The 21618-nt window shown below is 44.8% G+C and overlaps 2 protein-coding genes across 3 annotated transcripts; one reads left to right on the top strand and one right to left on the bottom strand.

Annotated features, from left to right (window-relative positions):
* Positions 1–357: 357 nt before the first annotated feature.
* On the top strand, positions 358–4547 carry psmb4 (proteasome 20S subunit beta 4). Its single transcript, XM_063185216.1, has 7 exons — positions 358–511; positions 1604–1810; positions 2202–2348; positions 3099–3180; positions 3532–3648; positions 4020–4108; positions 4369–4547. Exons 1-7 carry the CDS (start codon positions 390–392, stop codon positions 4379–4381), a joined length of 777 nt encoding a protein of 258 aa, XP_063041286.1. The 5' UTR covers positions 358–389; the 3' UTR covers positions 4382–4547.
* Positions 4548–5301: 754 nt separating this feature from the next.
* On the bottom strand, positions 5302–19108 carry pogza (pogo transposable element derived with ZNF domain a). 2 transcript variants are annotated; one of them, XM_063185211.1, is made up of 16 exons: positions 18994–19108; positions 18469–18550; positions 17759–18067; positions 16020–16529; positions 15705–15793; positions 14557–15017; positions 13498–13649; positions 12778–12878; positions 12188–12334; positions 11483–11617; positions 10394–10764; positions 9439–9579; positions 9135–9200; positions 8805–8917; positions 7789–7816; positions 5302–7681 (listed from the first exon to the last, which is right to left on the bottom strand). In XM_063185211.1, exons 1-16 carry the CDS (start codon positions 19090–19092, stop codon positions 6181–6183), a joined length of 4305 nt encoding a protein of 1434 aa, XP_063041281.1. In that variant the 5' UTR covers positions 19093–19108; the 3' UTR covers positions 5302–6180. The 2 variants fall into 2 exon arrangements, with proteins under 2 accessions (XP_063041281.1, XP_063041282.1); XM_063185212.1 differs by having other exon boundaries at positions 7789–7813.
* Between the last annotated feature and the right edge of the window lie 2510 nt (positions 19109–21618).

The following is a 21618-nucleotide window of genomic DNA, read 5'->3' as shown; positions in this document are numbered from 1 at the left end:
CGCCACTGTAGAGTGAAGTCTCTTCTGAGTTACTGTTGTTTACTATCTATATCGGAATACATACATTTGTTGACGCTTCTGTGAGTATCCTGTCTTTTTGTTTCTTTGTTTCTTTGTAAACACACTCTCTTATTAGTAAAAGTGACGGGCATAAAGTGTCCTAAAATATCACAGCATGTTATTTACAGTAGGCCTACACCATATGAAACGGCTCTCAGACTGCAGTGCATGATGTTAGACACATGATGGCAGCATTGTCTGCGTTTATTTTTCAAGCTCAGGAGCGCCCAACACGAGCACTCGGCTCCTCCAGCATCCCACAATTCCATTCTTCATTGTGTAAAAACATCGAGACGATCGTCGTACGTCATTTCCTTCACAGTTTCAAAATGGATCCTAGCGTATTGAAGCTCAGCTTTTGGGAGAATGGACCAAAACCGGGCCAATTTTATTCTTTTCCTGGAAATAATAGTATCACAACTCCTGAATGTGGACCGGTTAGACATACACTGTAAGGACATTTATTTTTTTATAAGCAGATTTGTATTTAATTAGCTCCTAGTTACACTTTCGGTTTCCTCATCTTCCTGCTGTATCATGGTGCTGGTGGAACACTGGTTAGCTAACATTAGCATCAGAGCCTAGCTACTGATAAATATAAGATTATCTTACACTTTTACCTGAACGATTAACCCTAAAATAATTAGATTTACCAGCTACTCTCTCCGTGAAATTTGATGACCGCGATTATCTGGTAGTTTTTCATAATAACTTCTTTCTTTGGGAAGACAGCTGAACAAAGTACCACATGAACATCGTCGAATCATCATGCAACCGAAATGTCATTAAATTGCCACAACTCATCATCCAATGAATATCTGTTCAAATGTAGCGCATATCAAAACGGACAAGGCTAATGATTTGGTAGTTAGCTGATAGGGTTTGGGACGAACTTTTTGGTTCTAGTGTCTGTAGCTGATTGTTGACATCTTTCCTGTTGACTCCTGCCGTTTTTTCTTGTATTTTTCTTTCAATTTTGGCCTCGATGGTTATCGCAGATGTCATTTTAACAGAATACAATGGAGTGAGATGTCTTGGCTGATAAAATGGCTTAACTAGACCAAAGTGTAATTATACGTTCTCCAGCAACATTTGTATCTGTAATTTGTGTAATTGTGTCGTTCTTGCTCTAATGAGTTGGGAATTAAAGAAATAATCCATATATTAGACCTGTTTTTCCCTGTTCTGTCATCATCTCTAATTGAAGCAGCAGCTCATCCTCCCTAAAATCCCATTACTTATTACTACTTATTACATTCTCTTTTTTGCCAACTGGCACAATTGCCAAATAAATGATTCTGTAGGTGGGACTTGTGTTCTATAAAGTAATATTCACAAATAAGGTACTGGGAGTGCTTGGGCGTTAAAGTAATATGTGATGGAGATTCAATGTGGACACGGAGATCCAATGTATTTTCAAAGAAGAATAGCCAAAAATAAATAAAGTTTTTGGATAGTACTAACAATCCTATTGAGTGTATCAGGACCGTCTCTTCTTTACAAAGCAACATTGTTGTATGGAATGTTTCTGCTCCTCTGCTAGAAACCCCATGGTGACCGGCACGTCGGTCCTGGGCGTGAAGTTCACGGGCGGCGTGATCATCGCAGCGGACATGCTGGGCTCGTACGGCTCACTGGCGCGCTTCCGCAACATCTCCCGCCTCATGAAGGTCAACGACAGCACTATCCTGGGGGCCTCCGGCGACTACGCAGACTACCAGTACCTCAAACAGATCATCGAGCAGATGGTGTAAGTCTGCAGACTTTTTTTTGTTTATATGTCCTATTATGTACATACTAAGTCATGCTTTACCACAGTTTGAGCAAATCAGTTTTCTGATTTGTTGTGAACTTAAGCATTAACAGCTGATGAGTGTATTTGACAATGCAAGAACCTGTTTTCTATACTATACCTGTACTCTGAATATCCATGTGGATAACACATTTCAGGGCATCGTTTTCTGAAGTTTAAAACGAAAAAATCATTTGCACGCAAGGCAATAGTCCAACGGGGCAGAAAACTGTTGTAGGTGACTAGGTGTCCACTCCATAAATATTTATCTAACTGTATGATGACATTTTTGCCCAAAATATTCCTGGAGGACCAGTGCCTGTGATGACTGTGTGTGTGTTGTGTGCAGTATTGATGAGGAGCTGCTGGGCGATGGCCACAGTTACACCCCCAAGGCCATCCATTCCTGGCTCACGCGCGTCATGTACAACCGCCGCAGCAGAATGAATCCCCTCTGGAACACCGTCGTCATCGGGGGATTCTACAACGGCGAAAGGTGAGCGTAACTAACAATCAGAGGCACCAAATGCTGGGCCCTGTGGAGCCAGTTCTAATGGACCTTCCCCATTTATATGGTGTTTATATGGGTTGATGTCAAAACAAAATTCTGACTCCCTGTGAGGCTGTGATGACTCAGTCCCACTTTAATCCCCTATTTTCACACCCCTGCCCCCACATCCTACACCACACTCACCATACGCATTACTTTTTTAGTTCAAAACGTCTTGTTCTGCTACCCAAGTTATACTTTTTTGTTTGGTTTTTGACCACATGAATCTCAGATGATGGATTATGACGATCACACTCGGGTTCGGGATTTTAGTGACGATTTTGTACACTAATTGCCAATTATTGATCAATTTATGGGCATTAGCTGTGATTGTACCACCTGATGTCTGCTACTTAACAGAAACGATGATCCATAACTCTGGTGTGGGAGTGGGCGATATGGCAAAAGTGTCATAATCACGATTTTTTTTACATAAACTCTCGACTTGATCGTAAATATCCTGACCGCATGAGGATCTATACGATTTCCCTACTTTGGCAGATTCTAAATGATCTTGCACTCGATTTCTCGATTTAATATCGTCATATTGTCCACCCCTACTCTGGTGGGATGCGTCATTGGAGTAGAGATGGCAAACATAGCGACTTTAAATGATTGTCATTCTTTGTTAATAATTTATGATGTTGATTTTATGGAGGTATGTATTTATTTATTGGTGTTTTTTCCCCTCCTCAGCTTCCTGGGTTATGTTGACAAGTTGGGTGTGGCATACGAGGCGCCAACCGTGGCCACAGGATTCGGTGCCTACCTGGCTCAGGTGGGTAAACCAAGAGCCGGGGATCCAAGTCAAACTAATACCTCCCGTCCTTTTCTCTTGCTTTTGGCCTCTAGCCACACTCGTAACTATTTCTGGTGATTCTCCCTTTGTGTCATGTGCCTCTGTGTCTGTCCTTTGTTGTGGTCTTCTGTTGACCATGAATGAAGTGCAAAACAAACACACACAAAAAGAGGTGCTGGCACCCTGATGCAACACTTTAAAGAGGAGAGAGAGAAATGGCACACGTTCCTCAAATTGTAGTAGATTTAATGCTGCAAGAACGTTTCGGCCCAAATGGCCTCCCTCAGGTCACTCCTTTTAATGTGTGTGTGTGTGTGTGTGTGTGTGTAGCCGCTGATGCGAGAGGTGGTGGAGAACAAGGCGGAGATCACCAAGGATGAGGCCAGGCAGCTGATCGAGCGCTGCCTGAAGGTCCTGTACTATCGGGACGCTCGCTCCTACAATCGGGTGAGGACCTTCATCTCTCTTTACCATTTCCCCACGGCCTGCATTTGAAATGAAACGGCCCGTCTTTGTATTTTGCTATGAAACGTTTCATGGAGACAGCTCATTCATATGGGCTCAGCATTTAAACAAGAAATTCTTAGTTTCTGTTAGTTCTCTGTAGTCATTTGTCATTGCCAACTTGGGCATGGCATAACCCATAATGAAACATGATCAGTATGCAGTTTAATACAGTCCTCCAGGGGGCGTATGAAGCCATGTTATTCAGTCCTTCTGCTCAGTGAACATGCTTTTGAGTGGCCCTCCCCAATTATAAGATGTGTTGCCTGATGGTAATCAGGTGTTAATACTTCATATTGTTGTTTTTTTTGCAGTATGAGATTGCAATTGTGACACAGGATGGAGTAGAGATTGTTGGACCCTTGTCATCCGAGACAAACTGGGACATTGCACACATGGTCAGGTAGGCAATAAACTTGTGTGCATTTGTGCAGAATTATTTTATTCATATTTTAGTGAATGTGTAACAACATATAGGTAAATACTGTATATGCAATCAATTTTGAAAAGCAATGAAGTGGAAATCTGTTGTGAATTTACTCTCAATATTTGGGAATTTGCATGTAGTCGCTTATTTGTTTTCTTAACAATGCTACATGTTGGACTTAAATATGGAATAGTCTTGAAGTTAAATGTTAACAAAATTGTCTGTTTCTGTTGCAGTGGATTTGAATGAGTGGATTGCCTGGGGTCCATGGCGTTTGGAAGGGTTTGTCTGTTCCAGCCTCACAGAGTGCATCCTCCGTATAGTACTTCATCCGTATAGTACTTCTAGTGTAGAACGGCTATCACAGTTTCGCTTTCTCCTCTTTTTTTGTATTACAATAAATATGTAAACTTTGTCAAGTTTTCTTAATTGTCCTTTATTTCAAGAATTCAGGCCAATTTCAACTTGCAGCTGTGTAGCTGACACTACTCTTGACTTGTCAGCACTCATATTTTTGTTTTTGGTTCAGCCCTTTCCAAAATCTTGGTCATCTTATTGGGAGCTTAGTATAATAATACTTTCGTTTTATATAGCGCCTTTCAAAACACCCAAGGACATTTCACAGAGTGTTGTGTTGGGAAGTGTGAGTGTGTGTGCGCGTCAGTGTGTGAATGCATGTAAGTGAAAGTGCTTGTGGAACTAGCAGCTACTAAGTATGCTTACGTAGTGTTTGAAACCTCCGTTTCTACTCCAAAATAGTCACTACTGTGTTGTAAGGTGTCTGCTGCTGTTGCTTATATTTTGGCTTGGAGAAGTCTTTACTACAACTATGCCCCCAGTTAATTTCCCAGGATCTTGGTGGGCTGAACACACTGACCGTATTGATAAGTCAATAGTAGGAGTTCTACAATTGAATTTTGAAATTAGCTGCAATCCCCCTTACTGGCAATCTGATTCTCTTTGATGGCTCACACATGGTCTTATCCACTGAAGTGTTAATTGTGCCAGTATAATGTACATTTGGTATATTGCTACTGGAAGTTGCTACTTACATAGGATATAATAGTATGCAACATGCTTTAAGTCCATAGTGAAATCCTTTAGTGTTTCTGGCTCAAAGGAAATTAGATAACTCGAAGATTGCCACATTTTGACACACACACACAGTGTTTGTAAATGAAAAAAAAAATCTTTATTATATATCTTTTGACCACAAACTTGGGTCAGACATCACATGTAAAAGACAGAACATCACCCCTACATTCCTACAGGTATGAAAATGCATAGCTCTCATTCAACATCTTGCACCTCACATGATAAATGGGTGTGTAAAAGAATACTACGATTAATCTAACAGGTAATTATACCTATACATATCAACCATTTCTAAAGCAACATGATCATACAAGGCATGTTCCTGGTTAGATATAAATTTCATTGTTTAAAGTTTAGATACAGAAGATATCTTTTATAAAGCAGCTTTGTGGGAAAACAGTATATCAAAGCCTCCTAATCGAAGGACCACTAGAATTTCTAGCTTATTGTCAGTGATGTAGGTTTTCAAAAGTGTACATTGTGTTTTAGGTGTAGAAGGGAATACAACCACATCGAACAGCAGCTAAAGGGAGGTTCCCCTTCCAAGACCTGTTGATGCCCACAAATTTATGTAAAGTGTCAGTACATGAACTGCAAAAACGAGGGGGGAAAATAACTGGACTTGCAAATTTTGTAGGAGGGCGGCAAACAGCAATGTCTTATTTTCAGTAGTAAAGACAATGAGGTTCTGTGAGGTTTTAGATAGAAATCTAATAGGTGCCCTTTCTCCCATACCAACATCACTGATCTGACAGATGACTGAGACAGTAAGATTCCATGTCTCACTAATGGTACTTACCAGTACCACCCATCCTTAACGCTAAATATATCAATTATTGTAAGTAAGCCATAGTTTCTCCCTTGCACGACAGCCTCAGTTTCCCCATCTATGCCTCCTCGAAGCCATGGAAAGACCCCAGGCTGCTTCCTTTGTCAAACATCTGCTTCGGCGCTCAGTCGTCCTCTTCCATCCCATCGTCTCTATGGCCATCGGTCTCCAGCGGGTTGCTCTGCAGCAGGGCTGTGGTCAGCTCCTGTACCAGACCCTTGGTGGCCACATCCTGCCCATCCCAGGCCGCCGCCCCCTCCTCCACTGCTGGAGGCTCCATGACGGTCTTGAAGGACCTCTGCAGCAGGTCCGGCCGCGCCCCCAGCACCTGCAGCAGCTCCGCCAGCCAGCCAATCAGGAGCAGGGCCAGCTCGTCGGGCTGGGCTCCCACCAGGCTCTCGGGGGCCGAGCTCACCTGCTGGCTCCAGCAGGCCTGGAGGAACTCCCGGAGCACGGGGCCCGAGCACGCCTCCAGCGGCTGCAGGCAACAGGAGCAGGCTTTGGGTACCACGGCGGGTAGGGTGTTGGCGCTGTTGAGGGCGGCAAGGAAGTCATCCGCCAGGTGGCCGCGGTAGGGGTCCATGACCAGGAGGCCTTTACCGCCGCCGCTGGGGTTGATGTAGGGCCGCCAGACCTTGGACAGCCAGAGATTCAGCCGCTCCTCGTCCGAGAAGCCTTCAGGTTTGGCCTCCAGGAAGACGGAGGCGGGCACGGCGGCGGTGCAGGCCGGGGGTGTGCCCTTGAGGAACACCATGGCGGGCAGAAGGGTGCCGTCGGCCATGGCGGACAGGACCACATCCATGAGAGGGGTGCCCAGCTCGGTGAGGTGGAATGCAGAGGGCAGGGTGGCGATCCTCCCCAGCTGCTGGAGGTCGATGAACACCGCCACCTCGTCTACGGCTCCAACGTTGCTCTCGCCAAACCCACCAGCGCCCGTGCCCACCTGCTTCTTTATGAAGCGCGCAAATGAGCGCACTCCGTCCTGCACGCTCTGCGGCAGCATCCTGGCGCCCTCGGTGCCCACCGGCTGCACGCCCAGTTCGTGCTGCAGCAGGAAATCCACGGCCCAGTCCTGGCCCAGACCCGGATCGGTTCCGCCCACGCACTCCTTGGCCTTTGCGAAGAGTGTGTCCTCGTCCACGGCCAGCTGCTGCTCGCGCTGCGCCAGCACCCACTCGGCCAGCTTGTCAGCAGCGCGGGGCCCCAGCCCCCGCCGGCCCCCTTTGCTGGGGCCCTGGCTCTTGCGGTCCAGCAGCCAGGCCTGGATGAGGGCCGGCGCGGTTTGGAAGCGGGCGGCCGCCTGGGGAATGCCACAGCACAGCGCGTACAGCACCGTCTTCAACTGCTTTGACGACAGACATGCGCCCTCCGTCCTCGCTCCACCGGCAGTGGTGGTGGTGGATTCAGATCCGTTCAGCAGAACTTTCTTCGGGGTCATTTTCTCGGTCTTGATTGGCAGGCTTGAGCTCGAGAACAGTTTCTCCAGCTGCAAGGTGGCGGCGGAGGGGGTCATGTCTGGCGCAGCGCGAGCCACAGGGGTGGAACTGGTCTTGGGACTAACCATGCTGCTGCTGCTGCTGCCGCTCTGGGTTTTCCCAAAAGCTTTGCTTGGTACGTAGAGGAACCTGCAAAGAACCACACACATTTTTGAAATGGCCCCTCAAGAAATTCAAGAAAGTCATGAATACATCTATGAATGCGTTAATGAGATCAATGAATATCGCTTTTTTACCTTTTGTATCCTCCTGGGAATCCTGCTGCTGGAAAAATAAATGAAGAAAAAAAGAAATAATGGTCAACACTGTAATGCAAACAGAGAGGTGGCATGTAGGGATGGCACAAACCGCACCGAAAACCGAAACCGTACAATTCACACACATACCGAACCGAACCGTGCAATCCATCGCAAACCGCAATTCATGTACTGCCCAGAAAAATATGTAAAACAGACATTCTAGGAGTATCTTATCCAGTCTCTCTGATTAAAACATTAGCGTATAAGACCAAATCAGAGGATGACACAATTAAAATCACACTATTTTCACATTATAAGCCTATACAAACCATATGTAGGATATTTAGTGATAAGTCCGATTCTATTAGCCAGTGCACCATTTATCATGAACTAAAAAAAAAGAACCGAAAACCGTGACCTTGACACCGCGATATGAACCGAACCGTGAATTTTGTGAACCGTACCACCCCTAGTGGCATGGCTATATGTAACTTCTTTAACAATCCAAAACCAGTATAAAGACAATCTGTAATATGTAATGTAATGTAATAATGTAAATGCAAAAATACCATACAGAAGTCCTGGGTGTTTTGAAATGTAAAGCGCTTTGAGTGCTGAGTGCTCGAAGGAGTGTAAAGGCAGTATACGTATATACACGTCAATGCAGTCCATTTACCACTACATACAGTAGATGCTGCAGTCAGGCCTAAGGGCTTCCGCACACTGGCTCCGACAAAGTGCTGAGCACTCTGCACTGTTCGATTCCATTGTTATCAATAGAACCCCGCACACTGGCGCCCATGTCCACAGACATTCGCGGATGTCTGATAGCGATTAGAGACGAGCTCTATTTTGTCTGCGCTGCCCATTGACTATTAATGCTATGTTCGTGTGAATTGGGTTTTGGGGTTCGAATTATGTTGGAAGCGAAAGTGCTCCGCAGTGCTGTCGGAGCCAATGTGCGGCCGGCCTAAGGGTTGTGATGCACAGAGTGTTTTTGGTTCCAATCTCACCTGCAGATCTAGGGGAGCTTCCTTCGTGCTCTGGGTTCTCCACCAGGTGGTTGGCCATTGTGTCTCCCAGGTCCGTAGAGAACTCGCATGACAAACAGTACATCATGACTCCCCTAAAGCACAAAGCAAAGTTTTGTGAAGCTATGTTTAAAAAGTCCATAGACAGAAATTTTTGACACTATATAAAACAAATCCAAATAATAAAAAACATTGATATTCCTCGGCACAGTCTATAGTTCGACAATTTGTGCATTTGATGAAGTGTAAAGCAAAAAGCAATACACATTCAATTACGTAAAATAATCGATATTTATTTTGTGATGGACTTACTTTTGGCATCGCCTGAACATAGACAGGTACTTGCTGAATTGTCCGGTCTTCCGAGGAACATGGTTACTGTAATGATGATGGGGGGAGCGAGACAGAGAGCAAAAGGGAGACTGGTTTAATACATTGGATGTCTCTGTCTAAAGATAGTCAATCATAATCACAGGTACATTTTGCTCAAGGGCAACTAAATCGTGGTAGGGAGTAGAAGGGGTGGGATTTGAACCTGCAACCCTCTGATCTAAAGCTCATCTCCTTGACCGTTAAACCACGGCTGCCACACACACAAACGGCGGTCATGACTCACTTGATCATGTGATTGGCGTATGAGCGTGAGCAGCAGGTGCTGTATCTGCAGAGGTTGCAGTGGACGTAGGTAGGGTAATGCTGCACATAGTTGGGAATCTCAAAGGTGCACTCCACACAGCTAGCCGTCTCCAACGGGGACCTAGCGGAGTAGAGAGAGGGACTTTATTAATTCCCAAGAGAAAATTGCTTGCCACCTGGCCATCTATACAACATAATAGCAAATACAAGACAAACGTACAATAAAATGTTAAAAAACATAAGACATAGGAAACAGTCTCATAAAAGCACACAAAAATCACCACAATAATATAAAACGATTGTAAAAACAAGAATCATCACATTAAACTACAGGTAGTGCTCAGCAGCTGTTCTTTGGCTTTGACTCCTACCACTTTTATGTTTATAAACTCATAAACAATATTAATCCTGAAGGAAATTAAAGAGTCAGCTTAATTTGTAGCTGAACAGACGTACTACTTTGCTAGTTGGCGCACCAAAAAAAGTGTGACCTGTGGACACACGTTACAAAACAGGAAATGTTTTGTTTTGGGTGAAGGAGAAGCACTTTAGAACAGTGTCATTCTTCTGTACAAGAAAAGGGGTAACAAGTGTACTGATGCATCATGCAGAAACTTTAAATCAGCATGCACGTAAATTTGGCAAATTCGGTGAGGCAAACTTCGCCACTCATTCTTTTGATGGAGGGAAACAAGTGAACAGGAGTGAAGCGAAGCAAAAGTATTCGTCCAATTTTAAGATCATGGAAATGAGGAGGGAATTTCTCCTGGGGTGGACAGTCGGGTCAACAAAATACATATTTCATCCTCTTTGATTCACCGCGACGACCTGTTGACCCCTGAGCTGTCAGAATGGGACACTGCATTCCGCCTCTCTTCGATTCGCTCTTGTCACCGGCATGCGTCCCCCGTGTAATGCTCAACCCTGTGTCTCACCTCTGCTTCTCGAATTTAGCCATGATCTCTTGCTGGCTCACGCTGGGGATCTTGCGGGTGGGTAGAGGCATGGCCATGGGCATGGGCATGGGCATAGTGGTGGTGGGCATGGTGGGGGCAGCAGCAGTGGGCGTGGGGCTCACGGTGCTGTTGTAGGCCTCCTCGCGGTTGGGGGTGGCCAGCCTGGGGGAGACGTGCTTGGGGGACAGGGGGCCGGGGGAGATGGGGGTGACGGATCGTGTGGGCGTGGGCTGTCTGTCGGGGTAGATGGGCTCCAGCGCAGGAGGGGGCATGGACATGGTGTCCACCACCCTCTGCACAGGGGCACTGCTGGGGCCCGGGGGCAGGGCGGCGTAGGTACGGATGGTCACCTGAAAGGAGGACAGGACAGCGAGAGAGAGAGAGAGAGAGAGAGAGAGAGGGAGAGGGAGGATGAGTCAGGACTGATAAAAGAAACCCCTGACACTGAAACTTTGACTCTTTCTGAACTAAGAAAATCCTAATGACAACATTTTTTTCTTGCAGGCAAATTATGTCAAGCCTGAAATCAGGCACTGAGCCTGAATACGATCGGCCCTCGGTTGAGTAAATGAAAGCATGCTGCTCAGAAAGTTAAGATCTGCACAACACAACTCCAGATCAATCACACTTCTCCAGAGTCAGCATAATCTTATTCCACTGTGATTGATAAAGATGTTGAATGTGAACATGTCATTAGTTGGTAGGTAGGATGTATTATTAAGCTATATTCACACACTTTGCAACTAGTTACTCGTTTGTAGCTCACTAGTTTCCTTGCCACTCGTTCAAAGAGCAAGTGAGTAACTAGCGAGTAACTAGTAGCGATGTGTGTGGATGTAGTCACTGCTGATATACTGAACAGTATACGTTGGCCCTTCTAACTCCATACATGTTTGTGTGTGATGGAGGGTCAAGTTGAGGGTACTTTGGCTGTATGGTTCCTTCCCAATGTGTGTGCGTGCGTGTGTGACCCTTACCCTGGAGTGTGCGTGTGTGTGTTCCTTTTACACTGACATGTGCGTTTGAAACCCTTACCCTGGAGTGTATGTGTGTGCGTGTTCCCCTTACCCTGGTGCCAGGCTTCAGGCCCTCCAGCTGTTTTGGTGTGCGGTGCGTGATGTGGTGCGCTTGCTTGTGGTCACTCTTTTCCTTTGTGAACAGGAACTGCAGTCTGCACTTGTCACAATGCAACACCGACTTTTTCTGCACACACCCAAAAAGCAATTCTTTGATTATGTCCAGAAAACATTTCACGTACACATCTTCACCTTATGTTTGTACAAATTCTGAATGTTAGAGTTACAGGAGTCATCTTACAGTATGTAGGCCATTATCTAGTGGTTGATTTCCTCATCAAATACTGACAAGAATGCTAAACAAATAAGTTTTGAGTTCTCATAAACAATTGAGATCTTACAATTATGCTTAGCATGTAAAGCATTTACATGGCGTTTGTAGTAGACAATTGGCTAGTTTCACATAATATTATGGAAACACAAAGTGTTGAATGTTGAAATAATGTTGGTAGTTACTGGTAGCCACTGTGGTGATTTTTGTCATTATTTCCATCGCATGTTTGGTGCAGCGGGGTAGCTCAATGAGCTCAGACGTCGTATCATTATTCTGGCCCGAGGTCTTTTGCTGATCCTTCCCAATCTCTCTCTCCCCACTCGTTTCCTTTCTCACCATTAACGGTTCTATCCCAAATAAAGGCATAACAAGCCCAAAAATATATACAGTATAAAAAAAGAAATAAAACTCTTGTGTGGCTACCTGGTGTCGGCTGTAGTGCAGTTGGTAGCTGCTGCTGCACCTGAAGACCTTGAGGCAGTAGGGGCAGAGCAGGTTGGTGGTGTTGCTGTGCAGGTCTCGGAAGTGGAAGATCACGTCCAGGTAGAACGAGGAGCGGAAGCCGCACACCTGAGATGAGGACCCAGCGGGAGGAGCGGAGGAAGAACAAGAGCGGAGAGATGGCTCAGAACCATAGCTGGGCTTGGAGACGGGTCATTTTTGCAAAATCCGCACTTTGAGCAACATGCTTTGTATGAAATGTTGTAAACAAGTTATTATTGTGTTATTACAATAATATAACAATATTATTAGTATTTTTTTCACCATCTCACTCTCCAATATTCTTGTCAGGAGCTGTTCATGTAGTGCCTAAGTGCCAACATTTGGCATTGACAAGGAATATGCTCACATTAAGCGGTAAAGTCTTGGATTCAATGCAAGTATATTGCACAAATCACTTGCTGTCATTATATGACCTGCATGCTAAAATACTAATGACCACAATATGCAACATTACAGTGTACATGACTTTCGCATACAAGTTTTGTATAAAGTAGAGATAAGAGTCTTACTTGGCAGATGTAGGGCATCTCTCCGGGTTTGTGGGTGCTCTTCATGTGCTGCAGGAAGACGGGCTCGTTCTCGTAGGCCAGCTCACAGATACGACACTTGGCTGGAGAAGGACACAACCATGCCAGTTACATCCAGCTCGAGGAAGACACGTTCTGGAGTACTGCTGAGCTATTGCAATACATACATGTATTGTTTGCACTATAGTGTAATCATTATTAATGCACTGTAATATAATCATTATTAATACAATATTACATCATGATGCAGTAGGGACACTTACTGGGGGACTCTGCCTGGCTGTGCAGTGTGCACGCTCCTCAACCCTTACAATGCACATGCACTATAATATGCACTATGGTGATGCACAACGCACATATTGTATGTAGCATAGCCAACGTTACCAGGGCACTAAATTAATACCTGCCAACCGGCCAAAGGCTGGTGAAAATTCTTTCCAAACTTACTAGCCACTTTGACCCATTAGTAAGTGTTTGTTTGGCTTGTAATACTAACGCCAACTAGCCAGGACCCCGTTTCTCGAAAGCTTCGTTGCTAACCAGTTAGCAACTTAGTAGGTTGTTAATGGGAAATTGCATTGCAACCAGTAAGTTGCTAACTTTGTAAGCAACGATGCTCTCGAGAAACAGGGCCCAGTTTGTATGGTGATAGAAAAAACAAAGCTAATTCAGGGCCCTGAACGTTCCACCATCATTACTCACTGGAGGACTCTGCCTGGCTGTGCACACTCTCTACGTGGTACTGCAGGCTGAGGGGGGATGAGAAGCTGCGGAAGCAGTGCTGGCACGTGGTCTGGGTCTCCGCCTCGTACTGCTGGTCCATCTCCACGTGGTGCTTAGTGTGCACCATCATCCTGCAGGAACACACACAACACCATTTGTTAATATGTGTATGTTATGTTACGGTATTCATCGCTTAAAAGACATTTTATTCTAGCTTTCATGGGTTTATTTAGGACACAACCGTTAGAGATGGAGAGGAAACGTGTAGGGGGGGGGAGAGAGAGGGATGGGGGGAGGGATTGGGAAATTACCTCAGGTCAGACTTGAACCTAGGCCCCCGAATTTATGGCATGGCACCATAGCCCTCTGAGCCACGGCACCTCCACAGTATTCACATTTATATACTGCATCAATACACTAAAATACAACATCTCAACTCAAACTGTAGTGGTAAGAATGAAGGGACAAAACACCCTGCGTTATGTGTATTTTACATGCTATACGACTAACTGCTATAGTACACTAACACTGCAAATGTCAGACACTTGCAGCATCTTTTGACACACTTGATTTATATTGTCTACCAGTCTGTGACCGGATTGAACTCTCTGGCAGGCTGCAACCGGCCCCTGGGCTTTATGCTTGACGCTACGAAAATAGAGGCATCAGAAACAACGCTTTAGTATGGAGTTACACAGGAAAGGTGCAGCCTGCCCTGCACATCTCACATCTAGTTCCTGTGAGCTTATCAGCTGCCGTCCTGATCAAATGACAAAAAAGCCAATTGCTAACACTTGATTTTAGCGTCCGCGTTAGCCAGTAATACATGCCTAATAACTGTCTGCATAAGTGGAATGTATGCGTTCACGCGTAAAAAATGATTGATTTTGCGCCATATGTGCCTTGTAAGTTGCTCATCATGAGGACAGTTAGGCAGGTATTAGCGGCTAACGTGAACCTTAAAATGAACTGGTGTCCAAAAGACCAATCAGCAGCAGGCTAAGGATTCTTCAGTTGTATCAGTGTGCGCGCTCTTACTTGAGGTTGTTCTTGAGCCGCTTGTCGCACAGGTGACACTTGAAGGTGATGGCGTTGTCCGGCGTCCTCTTCTCGGAGTTGGCTCCACGGTAGACGCCGTAGTAGAAGTCCTCCACCAGGATGATCAGCTTGCCGGTCTCGTCCACCCCGCCCTCGCCCTCCACCATGTGTGCTTGGCTGTTCTTAGGGCGGCGGCGGCGTGGTGGTTTTTGTTTCTGTTGCTCTTCCTCCTCATCATCATCATCCGACTCTTCATCATCAGAGGAGCCCCCGCGGCGAGGTGGCTTGGCGTAACGCGAGGAGGAGGTGAAGGAGGGGGGGACTACCGGAGGAGGTTTCTTGGGGGACTTGAGGGAGCCTCCTCCGCTGCCCAGGAGCTCCTCGGGGTTCTTGGGGCGCTTGGGCTTCTTCTTCTTGGGCTCCGTGGCCTGGATGGCCTTCAGCAAGAGCTTGTTGCACATCTGAGGGGTCAGCGGGAGAGGACCACAATTAGAGCTAAACCATAACAAAACAATTGACAATAAGTTTAACCCTTTCCACAGAGACAGAATTTTAATGACAAGTCCTAATCTGTTATTTAAGGCTCTCAGAAATGTCATAGCAATGTTATGATCTAATAGTCTTTTCAGCAAAGACGGAACCACCAGCAGCATTAAGAGGCTACATGAATGTTTTGACTGTTGCGTGGTGGCTCAATGCGCTAAAGATGCCATACCATCACTCCGGTGAAAATATCTTAACCCGTTAAAACATGGCGTTGTAAATTTGCTGTTACCAGAATGGCAATAATGAAAGGCCCTCTCTTATGTCATATAGTAGTACTATGACAATTAACCGTTCAATTGACCTTGTTAGCATTTAACGCCATGACGGTTCCCAAGCATAGGGCATAATGAATGGTGTCCAGTCTCAAATAAGGTGTGATTGAAAACATGCAATTAGCGAAACCCCGCATTTAGATGTTAAAAATATACTGTAGGGATCATGTTAATCATTTTGAGTCAAAAGCCAACATAAGTACAATGCTGCTATCGACATGCTCAACCCTGATCAGTCAGGGGTGCAAACAGATCAGTCAAGAGGAGTACAGTCAAGAAAAAGTGAGATCGCACAAGCACACGCCCACCGGGCCTGAAGCCAATACTTACACACATGTATCCGCGCAGTGAGGCAATCATCTTATACGGGGATCCACATCGTTTACACGACTGGGATGCCTTGGAACGACTGGCTGGTGCTGAAAAACACATAGCACCTTTAAGTTAAATTTGACTCCAAGGTGTATGCATGTACGTGTGTGTTTGTATACAGCACAGGTATACATGGAAAACAACACATGATGGATCATGAAACCCTATGAAATCCTATGTATTGCCGTATGAAATCCTATGTATTATTACACAATGAACTGCATCGTTATCAAAGTGCGAGATAACTATTCAAAGTGGCCACAAAAAAGTTACCTCTGAGCTGGAAAGTGCTGGTGCTGGGAGGTGGAGGGGAGAGCGGAGGAGGGGGCGGAGGAGGAAGAGGTCTGCTCGCTGGAACCACCCTCACTTGGGCCACCTTGACTGATGGAGCGACTGGTGCAGGGGCGAAGGTTGGTGGTGCGATTGGTGCTGGAGCAATAGTTACTGGAGAGACGGGTGCGGGGGCAATCTTTATCGGGGCATATGTTCCCGTAGTAACGATGGGCATGCTGATGGTTGTGCTGTGCTGTGGGCTGGACTTCATCACCACAGGCGAGGGAAGGGCAGCTGGTGGCTTTGGCTGTGGAACCATGGGCGTGCTGATGGACATGCTGTGCTGTGGGCTGGACTTCATCACCACAGGCGAGGGAAGGGCAGCTGATGGCTTTGGCTGCGGAACCATGGGCGTGCTGATGGGCATGCTGGGCTGTGGGCTGGGCTTCATCACCACAGGTGAGGGAAGGGTAGCTGGCGGCTTTGGCTGAGGAACGGGCACACCTTCACCTGAAAGCAGAGGGAGAGTGGCAGGTGTGGGTCAGTGAATCACACCTGTTGTGAAGAGCATGGAGCCATGAGCGCTACGGGACGTCCATGTGGCACCCGAGCTCTCTCACGACACACCTACTTATGTTTATCTACCTATCAGAATGCTTCGCTGATATTTGGGTGAGTTGAGTGGATGACAATGAGACTGAGGGGAAAAAAACTGTTCAGCTTTGAAAAGAGAGTACAAAGTAAGTACAGGGAGTGAATATTCAAATATAACAGTTTTTTAAGTGTTTAAACTACTCTTTTCTCCTATTTCCATTTAGTATTTTATTCTTTCAGAGAGAAGGAATGAGGGAGAGGGGCAAAGAGGCATCTGAGCAAAAGCAGTCAGTTCATGCCAGCAAATGTGACATGAACCAGCAATACTTAAAAACTGCCGTTGAAGGAGAACCCTCAGCTGCATTTCTTAAAACTGCTATTGACATTGTAAATCTTAATATGTAACATTGTTAAGTACATACTTTTGTCCAAACAACGTACAAAGATGGGCATAATGAAAAGCATACAATAGCATACATTCCGTACTGAGTATACTGTACAGGCCACACAGGGTTAGTACAGTTAAGTCTTTTTAGAGCATAAGAGCAAAGTGTAAGTACATGAAACTTCAGTGTAGAAGTTTAGTGGTGAAGAGAAGCGTATTCATTAGCTTCTTGAAGGTTGAAAGACATGACCCTAGCCTTGTAGCCTATATATATGTATTAAATGTTAATACGACGAGTATCTATTCCGGTTACGATTATGGCTTATACAGTTAATACATAAACATCATGCAATAAATGGCATGCACAAGCAATGAAGATGCAATAGCTTACAAGTGTCTTGACTAACACAGAGTAGTGAAATCACCCGTCTCATTTCAACAAAGGGAGGGAATAAAGGCCAATTTATTGTCCAGGTAACAATGTCCATTGACAGATGGCACAACACTGAATGATGTGCTGCATAAACGCAAATCAGCCTTTTCCAGACACCCATGTCACAGTGCAGAGCCTTAAATCAGACAATGCAAACATATTTGCACCATGTGACAGAAGCCCTGTGCCATACAAAAAAGGCAAAAATGGTGTCTTGACCCGATATTTTGTCAATCGACACAAATCAACAGAACTGTAAATTGGCCTAAGAAAAAGGTCCTAATAAAGAAGCGCTACTATTACTACTAGCGTTGCTATGATCTCTACCTGACGCAGAGACTGTACTGGTCGGCGCGGGTACAGCCGGGGTTGGGGCTGGGGCTGGAGTGGTGGTGGCGGTGTTGTTGTTGTTGGTGGCAGCGGTGTTGTTGTTGTTGGTGGTGGTGGCGATGAGTGGGGCTGGGCTAAACTGGTTGAACTGGGAGAGCCCGGCGGTGGCCATGGCACTGACAGTCTGTATCCCTGAGGGCCCTGTCAGCGTGATGGTGACTGGCACCTGAACCGTAGGGCCCTGAGCTGGCGGGTACATCTTAGGCGTGACAAACGGTTGTGCTGCACCAGTGACAAACGGTTGTCCTGCACCGGAGACATTATCAAAATGTTAAAAAAATGTAGTAACATTAATATAGTATTTGAGTTCACATAAATGTCTACGTTTATTACACAGTAGATCCAAAACTTTAACATTTTTATTACTTTTGTGCGCTGTTCATAGTTGTCCAATGACAGAGCTGCACCTACAGCAGTACAGTTTCAGTTTTGAAAGTTGTTACTCCAGACTAATACCTCCATTTTCACCTGCATCACAGATATGCTAGTTTTGAAAAGCTTTTAATGGATGGAATCACCGTTGACTTCTTCTCTTACTTGTTTATTAAAAAATGGTACTTCATCCATTTAAGAGTTAAAACGTCATTACAATCAGAATCACACCAGAAAAACAAATGCTATTTCAAACTAAACATGCTCAGACTTACCACCAGTCAGGTAGGTGCGCCCGTTCAAGATGAATCCAACGGCTTTCTGCATGTTGGGAGCAACTGCGTTTACCGGAATATTCTGAAATGAATGATGCACACATGCATTGATCAAAATTGTAAGTACTGTCAGACATATCAAGATAATTAAGTCCAAACTTTCAAGAAAAAGTGTGAAAAGACTCCTAATGTGTGCCATTTACATAGAGGGCATGTTGAAAATGTTAATACCTTTCAATATCGGACTCTGATCTAGTATACAAAATCTTAAACTGTCCAACACCATTTTTTAAAGGCTGAAGCACTTGTACATGTCTATGTCTGCCCTATGCCTTGTCAATTCATACACCCACAAAAACATATCTACAGAAGCTTATCTACAGCTAGCAAGCAAGCAATGCTCATGAGAAAAGTACGCTAATGTACCAATTACGCAGGTGTGTTGTAAACGTATAAAAACCCAGGTTGTCCAAAGGCTGAAATATGCCTGTGCCATGTTTATGCCTGCCAGATGCCCATTCCTACCTGCGAGATAACAAGGGGTTGTGTGGTGCCAACGGTTGGCAGGATGGGCTGTGATGATGATGACACCACCTGGAGTTGTTGCAGGATCTGGGGGATCATCGTTGGGTTAATGGGAACACCTATGAATCAAAAATCAAAACAAAAATTATTTCAACTTTTTCAATAGCTGTGACAAGTCATCAGGTAACCCCATCATCCTGTGTGTTATGAAACGTGATGACCAGGTAGAGGGACTGCTCACCTGTTGCGCTGACGGTGGGCAGGGCAGCAGTCTTGTCCATGGTTGGTACTTCAGCGGCAGTAGCTGCAGTTGGAGTAACGGCAGGTGCAGCTAGAGATAAGTGAACAGACTTTCGGTCAAATCTTACACCCACACTGTAATACGGTGTGCTCTCTGGCACTTGTAAGTAGTAACTAAATAAACTCAGCTCAACGGCATATTGGTTATTGAATGTTCACCGAACAATGACAATTATGAAAAATGAAACAAACTTCTTTTTGGAGACTGACTAAAAGTGAATTGGAAATAAAATACTGTTCAAACTCAGTTGAGATAGTCAGGTACTTTAAAACTAAGCGCTTATAAATAATGATAATCTACACAGCTACATGTTACTCATGGCAAACTCACCAGTGCTGGACTTGCTGCCTTCGCTCTTAGCGTCATCATTGGCTTCATTCTGACACATGTCCACAGACTCCTCTTCACACTGCATCATCAGCTCCGACGATTCAGACATGGTTTCTGTTTCAGGCAAGCTCATTCCTGACAAATGACCAACACCATCAATTACAGTACATTTGCATTAATCAATAACTACACACAATACTACCACCTGATAGGCGTGCTTGCTAATTGTAGGTAGACACAGACAGACCTGTGATATCAGTTATAATAATAAGCCACACATAATATCCAGTCGTCAGAAATGACAAATTATGTTAATGTACATTAGCCTACTTCCCTGTAAGGCGGACCACGTCCAATGAAATTATAAACAACTATTCCCGTGTGACCATAGACAATATTATCATTTTCAAATCATATTGGCAATGCATTAAATAAAACAATAATACACTTCATTTTGTATTTCAAAAACATCAGTAACCGTAATAACACTGAAATGTAACATGCATTAGAATGGTATGGGTGTTTTGGAACGTTCTGGTTGAATAGTTGCATGGCAAATGCATAAATAACTCATAAATTATAATGACAAATAAAACAATAATCACTACCTCAAATTCCAAACACTGTTGCAATTGACCTGTAGTGAATAGCAGGCTGTTATTCCGCGCTTTATTTACAATTCTCGACAGAACTGTAGTAACCTGCTAACTAGCAAAATGGCTAACTCATCCGAACTCGAAGGCCACCCCTCCCCTCCCCTCAAGTGAGCGTTGCTACATGTGAGTTCCTGAGTTTGCTACTCTGTAGCCACTGGTTAGCTTACCATGTAGCAACATTACAACAACTGTTTTGCAGGCGCGTGTCTTCTTTTCCAGATGCAATCTATGCCGGTCTTCAAACTTACTTGACGAAAGACAAAATGATAATCTTACCATTAACAATTGATTGCAACAGAGCGACAGGGTTTCCTGGCTCCGCCATGTAGAGAGAGAAAAAAACAATTGTCTGCAACTAATGGCAGTGGACGATTCTCCGTCCAAGGCAAGCTTGTTGCGAAGCTAACGCTGGTGTGTGAGAGCGGGAACTGAAGATTGGCGGAACGTCACTTCCCCAACAAAGAATTCCAAACTCTGATTGGCCCAGTCGTCGTAAGCAAGGCGGGGCGAACAGGAGGGAGACACCGCCCACAATCAAATCCTGCAAAACATTTTGTTAGTGGACGAGTTAAACATTAATATCAATCCATTTCGCCTTCGTCATGTGCATCATATAAGTGCTTCCATATGAACTATAAGTGTTTTAGTTTGTAATGCATCCTACCCCACCAAAAAAGAGAAACTGTCCCCACAAAGCACTAACCAGACCCGCTTGGACATTTTGGGATATTTGCTAACACCACTACTAGTGTTTAGAGAAATAATCGCGGTTAAAATATTAACCTCGAAGGAATCGCTGTATCTAGGTACATCTCCAAACTACTTGTGTTTATATTTCCTACATGACAAACGAATCCTGCCCTATCGTTCTGCCAAGCCCGAAAACCTGTTAGCAACACAACTAGCACATCACCGTTAGCATGCATGCATAATGTCAGCATGAGGGGAGTTTCTTCTTGTGCATCCCCTTTGAGTTTACCTTTTGTGCATGTCACATTGACTTCTTAAATCTCCCAAGTTTATCAAATGAGCATTAACCCTACATCCAATCTTAAAGTACGCTCGTGTAAAAAGACCTCACTGTATTTAGGTCACTCACCACACTCGATGTTTTTTAGTGTGTGCCGTCTGCTGTTGGCACCATGCACTGAGTTTCGAGCTACAGAGGGAACTAGCCAGTTTAGTAATAGCAATAGACTCCAGCTAAATGTCGGTCTAGCTATCTGGTCTGTTTTATGAGGGGCTTATTAATCAAAGACAAGTATCAGATCAGATTATATTAGCCAATTGTAATATGTTGAATGACTTGTAGAAAATGTACGAAAAAGTCGAGCCTTA

This window comes from Engraulis encrasicolus, chromosome 20 (assembly GCF_034702125.1).
Source record: "Engraulis encrasicolus isolate BLACKSEA-1 chromosome 20, IST_EnEncr_1.0, whole genome shotgun sequence".
In the NCBI taxonomy this organism is placed as follows: domain Eukaryota; kingdom Metazoa; phylum Chordata; class Actinopteri; order Clupeiformes; family Engraulidae; genus Engraulis; species Engraulis encrasicolus.
This window is presented reverse-complemented; position numbering and strand designations above follow the sequence as displayed.